A 10,635-nucleotide genomic window follows, 5' to 3' on the forward strand; every position below is an offset into this window, starting at 1 on the left:
TACATAATGTTGCTTTGAGGTCAGCAGTTCTCACTGCCCACCTGCTCGGATATGTCCTCATCATCCTTAAGTAGCTTTTTCATTCTTGTCTTCTTGGTCCCACATTCAGGGGCAGTGATTGCACTAGGCAGCCGCCTAGGACCTCCAGTCAGTATGCCACAAAATAATGCTAGCTAGGTAAGTTTCTCACGTGTGTGTGTGAGAGTGTGTGTGTGTGTGTGTGTGTGTGTGTATTTGTATGTAAAGCTTGTATGTCCATTTTTTGTTGTTTTTCAGTATTTGACGTAATTTGAGAATTTGAATTTCTATTCCACCTTAAATAGTGCAGCAATTACATGATAGCAACCATACAGGTGCCAGAATGTAACTGCCACATCATTTAAGGTGGAACAGGAAATGAGAATAGGAAGCTAACTTAAGCGATGTCTAATCTCTGTCCATTGACTCAGTTACAGTCAGCAAACTGGGGTGCGTATCAGTTGATGTGGGGGCCACTGGTTAAACTCCTAAATTACTACAGATATACACTTGGATGTTAAGTTTGTAGTTTGTCTAAGCATTCTTGTGCCTATATGTGTAAGTTACTTTAGTTCATAAAGAAGAGGGCTAAAATGCTATCGGGAATTCTTCTGATGTTCCCAATGACCCACTCCGGCATTGCTGTCAGCATGTATTACTCTAAAATATAAACCATAAGCTTAGGCTAAAAACTCAGTAAAACAGGTTCACACAACCAGCGAAAAATACAGGAAAGAAGTCCCAGGAACGTTGAGCAGCTGGAATCCTACATCAGACAAGAATGGGACAACATTCCTCGCCCAAAACTCCAGCAATTGGTCTCCTCAATTCCCAGACGTTTAAAGAGGAGGGGATGCTACACAATGGTAGACATGGCCCTGTGCCAACTTTTTTGAGATGTGTTGCTGCCATCAAGTTCTAAATGAATTAAAGTTTTTCATGAAATGGTAAAATGTCTTTCAACATCTGATATGTGTTCTATGTTCTATTGTGAATGAAATATGGGTCTATGAGATTTGCAAATCATTATGTTCTGTTTTTATTTACATTTATATTTTACACAGCGTCCCAACTTTTTTGGAATTGGGGTTGTAGATATAATATTGTCTTTGGATTATTTCCTGCCTAAAGCTTCTAATGACATAGTGAAATGTGTGGAAATTTGCACAACAGAATAATCACAGGACTGTTCATGATTTTTTTATGACATATCAAGTCAAAGAATTGTGAATATTTAGCTGTACAGAATAATTTACAAGATCCATAAAGGAACATGTAAAACGACAAGAGCATCTGAGTACTAAAATATAATTTAAATCAGTTAAATATACTTTAAATAAAATATAATGCTAAATTTAGATGCTGACATGGTTCTTGTGCACCACTAACATATAATCCTCAATGATTAGCAGGGCAAGAAGTAGTTGTTATTAAGCACACGTAGGAGTGTTCCGTAGGAGAATTCAAACATGCGTGGTCCACTGAAGAGGTACGTGAAATCTGGAAAAGGATGTCAGAATCATCACACAAGCTGGTTTATTTTTGTCCGATTTGACTGGTCAGATTATTTGTACTATTCATTAAATACTGACCCCTGTACTGGAAAGCTGCAGTAACCTTTCCGGTCATTCCTGGGAAGCCGTCTTCCACCTGTTTAGGGTAACCTTTGTCCATCTTCTTTGTGGTCTCATCATAGCTATAGAAGGTTTTAATTAGTTTAATAACAGTCTATCAAAAAGCTCTTGTATTACCTAATATTCTGGTGTTACCTACCTGTAGTAATGGTCATTAACAAAAAACAGAGTCTTTCCAGTCTCCTGGTCATAAAGGGCAGCACTAATCTTCTTCACTTTAGGGGGCAGGCCCATGCTGCTGAGGGTCTTAGGAAACCCCTTTGCAATATCATAACCGTAGAGGGCCCAGACCTTCTGACCTGAGGGTCAAGGCCAGGCATCCACATTAATTCTTATATAGTGAGACTTTGACTGTAACATACTAAATATCCCAGAAAAATACTGACCAATCAAAATCCAGTTTAGTCAATAAACCATAGCTATATAAATGACAAAAGATCATCAACGGACAAAAACCTCAACGCTTATCTATGCTGTCTCATGTTCTGCTTTCCATTGTTCATTCTTACCTTTAAAGAGATACACCAAGTCATCTGACGGACTTTCATAAGCGGCATCAATATTATCTGGAGCCTCAGGCCAGAAGCTCTTGATCAGATGTTGCTCAGACTCAGAACTTTTACGCCAGAAGAGGCTGAAAAACAGAATTCAGTATCAGGTGGTGGTCAGATCTAAATCAATTTAGGAGATGAATGTCACAAACATGTTTTTTCTGTCAGTGCGTACCCTTTCTTGAAGAAGATCATCTCTCCTCGCAGCATCGTAACTGCATCCAGGACCAGGTTAGGGTCGCAGGCATTAGGGGTGACTGGAGGAGTGGGGACAGGCCTCTCAGGGTCGACAGGTTTATCAGGGTTTGGACCTGTTTTAATTAAGGTTCCTTGTTAATTCATTTTTGTGAATGTTTAATTTTCATTCAAAGTTTTCAACTGGTTACTACTTATTTAGAAATTTCAGAAGCTTACCATAGACAGCCTGAATTCCATTGACATCGTCTTGGGGCAGAAGAAAGTTCTCAACATCTCTGAAGCTGTACATCGGATGCATCAGAGCACCAGGATCCCTGGAATGGTCAAGGCCCAAGGAGTGTCCGAATTCATGGGCAGCCACCAGGAACAGGTTGTATCCTGCAGAAGACCAATAGATGGCATACATGTTTTTGTCTTGTATATTGTATTGTGAATGTTTTAGGTTTCATCAAATATTGCCATTCTCACCTTTAGGAGAAGAGAAGGTAAAGGTCTCATCATCATCAAAATGGGCGTCTCCACCAATGGCAGGACTAGGGACAAAGGCGTGAGCCAAGAAACCACCTTCTCCTTCAAATGGGGAGCCATCGCCATGATCTGGAATAAGAAAACATTTTATTCATGTTTGGGAACCTGGAGACATGCATTTGTTGTATTTATAGAAAACTGACCTTTTGTGCGTTAGCTTTGAAAGTGTTTCTGCATCTATTCTTGAATTGTGAAATATCATAGGTGGGCTTTCACATTATCCAGTCTACCTCGTCAACAAGCACCTTTTTGACAGAGTCTGATGCAGTGAACCAATAGTCTTGCCAGTAACAGGTACCAATATCAAGACCAAGGCCCAATCCCATTTCACCCCTTGCCCCTACTACTTAGCCTGTGTTCCTCCGTTTTATGTGTTAGAAGAAGTGGGGTGTCCTGATTTTTGTTGAGATAGAGAAGTAGGGCGAAGTTTTTGGGCTGCTTGGCCCTCCAAACAGAAGTTTTTCAAAGGCACACTTTCTCTGTTAAAAATGACGATAACCACTGTATTATCTTAGTTTAATGTCGTTTCAATGTATTATAGTTCTTTTCTTCATAACACACGCACACACACACACGCACACATACACATCTTCTAAGCCGCTTATCCTTCTGGGTCGCAGGGGGAGCTGGAGCCTATCCCAGCAGTCATTGGGTGGAAGGCAGGGTACACCCTGGACAGGTCGCCAGTCCATCGTAGGGCTTCTTCAAGCATAAAAAATCGCTAGTAGTATGCTGATGTTTTCGGTAGCTAGCTAGCTAAATTCCCTGTTCCACCTTAAATGAACCATTTAAGGTGAAATGTGAAAATTCAAACAAGAATCTAGTTCTTCTGTTCTTTAAAGCCATATGATTCCCTAAATCTCACTGAGATTTGCTGAACTGTATCCTCCTCTGCTGTCACTGCAGACTGGCAGGGTCGCCTACAGAGCAGCGCAAGTAGCTGTTAATGAAGTAAAGAGGGTTGTCCCATTTTTTAGGGGAAGATTTCAACCTCTACCTCTTGTAACTCAGTTCCAAGGGGTAAGGTGACGCTTGAAAACAGAAGTTATGAGTCAAAAAAGAAATGGGATTTGGTGGGATAAAATGAGAGACTGACCTCTGACAGCGAAGGAGATCATGATGTCGGCTACACCACTGTAAATGCGAATGAACCTGAGGGGAGTGACGTCAGCCCAGACTTTTAAAGCTCTCTCAATAGAACTGTCCACTTCAGCCTGAGACATGTCAGGAGTGTAGTTCTCAATCCTGTGGTGGAAAACAATATATCTTATTGAAACAGTTTACTTTTTGATAAACCGTATGTAGCTAGCAATTCCATTCAAATTGAAATGTATTTGATGAAGAGAAATCCAGATCCGAGGACCGAGGGCTACTGTGGCATGGATGAACCCTGCTAGCATAGATAGGCCATGGCTAAATCAGTGCTGATGCCGATTTACACAATAATCAGAGAGAGCATTTTCTTATCTAGAAACATTGAGAAGAAACCAGGAGCCGACCCTCATCTGAGCCTTCAACAACCTGCTAAGTACCTGTAGGTCAGCTGTTTTTTTGTCCATTTGTAGCTTCCAGTAGCATCATTATAGCCAGCCACATCTGAAACCCCACAGCGAGGCTTCTTCATCACCTCCAACGTTTCAGCATCAAGAGTTCCGGTCACTTCCAGCCCAAAAAACTCCTGCATCTCACTCAGCTTCTCACTCATCTCGCTGACTGAGTGGTCAGTGGACCGAGCGGACCGTGTGTGCTCCTCTTTCATGTTGTACAACTTCTTCAGGTAATTCTGGTAAAATTGACATGATGTGCCATCAAGAATTCGACTTAATTTGAAACATATTTTAAAGCTGCAGTAATTGCAGTTCTTACCTTTGCCAGTTCCTCCTCGTCCTCGCCAATAGATGGCGGTACTGGACCTGAGTGAGTCTTGATCACCAGGCCAATGAGAATGCAGAGCTGATAGAAAGTCTTCATCTTAGTTGTCTTTTGAGGAACTGGTGTTGTTTGAGTTTTGCTGCCTGCTTTTATATGGTAAAGGATAAAAGATTGAGCAACACTTTGAGTCATACAATTAAGAAAGATGAGGACAGCAACACCAGGTGACTGTTTCCATCAGTCCCATATTAAGACCTGTCTGAACCCCTGTAAAATTCTCGTGAACAGGACCCACCCAAATGGCCACCTGTGCACACTATTGTATGTTTTGTGCCGCTGCCTGATCTGTACAAGGAATTTCATGACGGTGTATTAGTGTGGGAAAGCAAAGGCTTTTTGTCTGATTTACGGTAGTATTTGCCTATTGTACACATCCAGATCACTACATAGCAATGCCATATACAGGGTAACCACGTTTCCACTAATACTACTAAGAGGGCTGGTGGGGGGTGGAAAGTCTGACACGTATTATTGCCAAGAGTCATTTAACATCATGTCTGTATCAATATAATTCTAATTTTTTTTTTACTTGGAAGCTGACAAGAAGGCACGGCAAGTGTATAATAGCCTACCTTTTCTCAGGCAATTAATTAAAATAGATTATTTAGCTAGTAAAGAAAGAAAGTTGTCGGCAGGAAAGCTTGGTAGGTTCCATAGTAAAACCTAATCACAGTTCAGTTTGCCCAGTGGTAAACCATCAGGGCCTTTTCTGAAGGCCCAGCATGTTTGAGGAAAAAAGCGATTAAAGTAATTTATTTTATATTTTTATATTAAGTGGTTCACTCTGATATCGCATTGCAATTGTTTGCATTTTCCTCTAAAACTGTTTTCAATTCCACTTTTTGCATTTGTGTCGAAGACGCAACTCCGTACTAAAGTAAAAAAAATGAACCAGTCAGAAATCATTCCACCGCTGTCTCCAGAGAAAACGCAAAATGGCCCTCCTCCTTGGACCTTTGGTGGATAGCATACCCTTGATGTTAACATGAAGTAATGCTATCATTATGGATTCATGACTTGATTAACCAATCAGATTCTGATTTGGAATCATGTGGGTGTGCTCCAAGCTCTCTAAAGTATTCTAGCTGGCCCTTGCACGTCAGCACTATGTGCCTGAGTGCATCATGAGCGTTTAGTGTGCTTGCTAGCTAGCTAACTAGTAGCTACATGGCAAGTAGTATCAAGGTATTTTTGTTGAAATGATAGAATCTCTCATATTAGCAACACATTGTTAACAGCACCCCTTTGAAGATGGACATTCAATGAAAAACTAGATACTGTTAGAAAAAAGGCGACTACATCCTCATCTTGAGCTTCTTACTCAGGCAGCGAAAAGATATGTTCATCATTTTTAAGTGATCAACTGGGAGCCTTCTAACTATTCCAGTTTCAACTGCTTCTGTGAAAAGGACGTTTTTTGCACTCAAACGTATTAAGACCTATACAAGTGACACAGCGGCACAGTCCCGATTATCTGCACTGGCTTTAATCACTATTGAAAAGCCACTTCTTTTGGAATGGAAAGTCAAGGAGCAGCATGATGATCGAGTCGTAGAACAGCTCTGGTGATTGAACTCATTCTGTTTTTATTGCTGGCACTGTGGCAGGACTGCTAGATACATAGTTATATACAGTTCTGAAAGACTGTTGAACTATTAATGATTTGTTGACACTTGTGCAAGGGCTTTGCTCTTTGTGTGTAACTAACAATGTAAATGATGCAGCATTTAGTCTTTGATTCGTTAATGTGTCAGTAGTTTAGGTTGTAGGTTGTGTATATTACACGTGACTAAGGTTACAATTGTATGCAAGTATCTTTATAGTACAGTGATTTTTATTTGTGCAGTGTACAGTGAAGGCCAAAACCCAATTAGTACAGTCCACCACTGAGTTTGTCTAACAAATGGGTAAAAATACGGTCATTTATGAAAGATGTGATATGCTCGTATGAATGTTAAACCATCACATGTTGTCAAACAGCCTAAAATGAAAACTCTCTTTGCTAACAAAAACATATTTGCTGCTAACATTGACTTTCTCTGTATTCATGGCTGCTGCTGACTTTAGATAGTGTTACAGTCACGTTGCGAATTCAAGCTGAGTGAGTTTACCGTATATCCAGGGGGAACGAATGTATTGTTGAACACCATGAAACTGCTCAAGTCCTTACGCAAAACAAAACAATAATTAAGAGCCCATTGCCAACCTGCCCCTGGTGTCTTGACACTGATAAAGAACTCTGGGACCGTTTGGCTGCATGTTCAGTTTGACTCTGTATCCTTTGACATCCCTTTCTTCATTAGAACTGGAGTGGAAAAAAATATGAATTGATAATGATTATTGATTTGATTTGATTATTATTATTATTTTTATTATTATTATTATTGATAATAATAATAATAATAATAATAATAATAATGTCTGTTGATAAACATTGACTGAGATTCACTAAAAAGAATGTATGCAGTATATTCTGTAGCTAAAATTTAAACTTGGACAAAAAAACCCTTTAACCCCTGCATTTTTCAACCAGCTCACCTTGCAGAACACCATCTGGTTATTGGCACCCACATAATTTGAGTTTGAGACCTTGCTCTAAGGAATCTTAATATATTTAGTACGGTACATTGACTCTTTTCTGTGGTTTCTGGTAAAGTGTCGGGGGCAGCTTTCTTAAGCAGCACAGCTGAACTGATTTCCACAATAGGAGTCTACCCTCGGCTGGTCTGAACTTGTCTGTTTTCTGCAGAAGGTGAGCCATATATACTGTAAGTCTTCTAAGGACAGTATCACAGTAGCACAGTATTTATAAACTGATATTAGAATGTGATGGATGGTCTGTACCTTGGCTGTTTTTCCACAACACTTTTAAAAATCTTAAATAATGCTAATAATGCTATACAGACAGCAATGTTAAAGTTATGGTAACCCTTTCTTTTACAGTCCCGTAAGTTCTAGGTATTAACCAGGAAAGTGTGAGGTACAAACTCCAAAGTAATAAGTAAAGATTTTAGGTGATAAGATGGAAGGTAAAAGGATAGTCTAAATTCATTATTATGAAACGTCTTACAGATTCTAGATCAGGCCCGTGGGCCTTGTGTTTGACACATGGGTACTAGATTGTCATATTAGAGGGAATGTATCTGTGTGTTCTAATGTAATTACCTGGAACTTCAAAAGAATAAACAGGATGTGAGTCAGAGCTAAGCTCACTCGAATCTGTAGAGTCTTAAATACTATGTGTCTGTGTATTACCTAGATATAAAACTGAATCTGAACTGTAAAAGAAAGCAGGGACTCTTTCTATGGTTTTACTGAGTTCTGTAAGAACTGTGTTCCATTTGTTCAGTAGCTTTCAGTTTTCTAATTTAAATAGAATGTACATATAAATACATACATATATTGTGTGCATGTTTGTAAGTATCCCTGTGATGATGTAAAGTACTCCTTTACACATCACAATATAATGACTGATTGTAAACACTTACCTGTACTTACTTGAAGACTGATTATCCTTGCTTTGAGGAGCAAAGAGAACTGAACGGGTTCACCTGTGATTTACTTACCTGGGTGAGTCCATCCTCTGTAGAAGAGGAAGGAAGGACAAAACCTGTAAGAAAAGGAAATTGTTTAATAAGTGTACAATGTATTGTGAATATGCGTTAATGACGTCATAAATGTAACTGTGAAGAATAAGTGAAGAACACAAATTATTTACTGTTGAATGTAAATATATTTAAATATCTGAAGCACTTGTTTTTAACCCAGGCCAATAATGGTATATTCTAGGGGAGGAACACCCCAAATATAAGCAGCATTACTGGGGGGGTACGGAGAGAAATCCTTTCTTTCAGCTTGGTGGAAGATTGGAGGTGATGCGAGTGGAAGACCTATATGACTTTGCAGTCATTGGTCTGTTTCTTAGTTGTAGAGACTATTTTCGAGTGTTGGTGTGTAAATAAAGGTGACGGGGAGAAGAACTCTTGGACCAGCTGTATTTATTCCAGTTACTTGGACCACTTGCCTGACGCTACCCATAAGGTGTGTCCCCTGCCACAGCATACTGCTGGGTCGAGGGACGCACTTTATCACAATCCCCTTTTGCTCTTCAATAGTTTTCCAGTTTTCAGGTATTTTATCATGCTTCTTTTAAACTTAATACATAGAGCCTGATGGGCATTTCAGTGTAATTAAATTAGATTGTAATGGTGCTTACCATCATGTTACCCAATTTCTACCTCACACTTACCTGGGTAATACCTAGAACCTGTGAGACATTTCATAGTAATTCATTTAGACTATCCTGTTACTTACCATCTTGTTACTTAAAATAATTACCCAGTACTTTGGAATTTATACCTTACACTTACCTGGGTAATACCTAGAACCTGTGAGACATTTCAGTATAATTAATTTAGACTATCCTGGTACTTACCATCTTGTCACCTAAAATACCCCACACTTACCTGGTTAATACCTAGAACTTAGGGGACTATAAAAGAAAGGGTTACCAAGTTATTTAGACAGAGAGATCATTTATTTGGTGCACAATAATAACATTAATTTTCCAAGACAAGGCTTTTATTTTCCATTTAATACTTTTCTTATAGATACCCTACCCTATTTCAAGGCACAAGCTCAACGTCTGAACAGCCTCTTTGACTCACTGGTTCTATTTCTACTAGCTATCGCTATTGCTATCATAGCGCTCACTGTCTTTCAAACCACAAATCTTCAGTGATGCTCAAATCGAATTGTGTAGTTTTTTTTGACACACCTCGGAGCTTCAGTATCAAGGGTAACATCACTATTGAAAATATCTTGTCTGGTAAACTGACCTCAATTCTTGGACTGTTGTTTGGACACTGCACATGATTCCGTCACAGCTGTCTGAGCCTCAGCTGTTACACACTGTTGGCTCTCTGCAAGTGAAATGTAGTGACTCTGCGCTGAGCTGCTAGTGAGCAATGAGGAGTGAAAGGAGAGGTGTTACAAGGCACTATCACTCATGGAATGACAGCACCGGTAAGGTAGTTGGATGACCCAGTGTATCAGAGGCTCCATGCACAGATAACAACTTCATTGATAAATGCTCTCATCAGTTCTAGACAGTTATTTTAGTCACAAGGAACACTAGCTATCCAAGGACTTTAGGTCAGAACTTAACAGGGCAACAGCTCTGCCTCCTCCCTCTCTGTTTGTGACCCTCCTAGTACCATGAATCCCCCCTCCCTGAAGCTGGTAGCCCCTCCCACACATCAGGAAGATACCATATCGAGGCGAAAAAGGGGTAAGACAGATTCATAATAATAATACATATATATATACATATATATATATGTATATATATATATATATATATATATATATATATATTACTGCTGTGGGAACAAAACCTCGTATCTCCAGTTTTGTCTTTTTTCAGTTTTTGACATATTATGAAAATACCCGTGGTCCTATATATTGTGTGTAAATTCCATGATGAATGGGCCAACAGAAATGACCTAAACTTACTTGGAACAAAGTTTGGGTCCACTGAATTACATTAAAAGTACTATGTTTTTACCTTCTCCTGTAAAGTTAGCGTTTTGGAGTCACAAGTTTTGGTTCGACAACAGCGGTATATATATATCAATAACATGCTTCGAACCAAATTTCTCTCTTTTACAGGTTCTCCCCTTCTTATGGGCCATGGTGGATCCTCCCAGGACCTCAGGAAACTGGGTTCACCTGGACTCACTACAGGCAAGTATACATTCAAACAATGTAATAAT

The 10,635-nt window shown here is 39.5% G+C and overlaps 1 protein-coding gene across 1 annotated transcript; it reads right to left on the bottom strand.

The window, feature by feature from the left end:
• Positions 1-1,423: 1,423 nt before the first annotated feature.
• On the bottom strand, positions 1,424-4,900 carry LOC118824598 (collagenase 3-like). The gene is made up of 10 exons (XM_036594872.1): positions 4,796-4,900; positions 4,462-4,712; positions 4,026-4,174; positions 2,870-2,998; positions 2,618-2,779; positions 2,379-2,514; positions 2,162-2,286; positions 1,792-1,951; positions 1,611-1,714; positions 1,424-1,518 (listed from the first exon to the last, which is right to left on the bottom strand). The coding sequence occupies exons 1-10, from the start codon at positions 4,898-4,900 to the stop codon at positions 1,424-1,426; spliced, it is 1,416 nt and encodes a 471-aa protein (XP_036450765.1).
• Between the last annotated feature and the right edge of the window lie 5,735 nt (positions 4,901-10,635).

Source organism: Colossoma macropomum, unplaced genomic scaffold (assembly GCF_904425465.1).
Source record: "Colossoma macropomum unplaced genomic scaffold, Colossoma_macropomum, whole genome shotgun sequence".
Taxonomy (NCBI): Eukaryota; Metazoa; Chordata; class Actinopteri; order Characiformes; family Serrasalmidae; genus Colossoma; species Colossoma macropomum.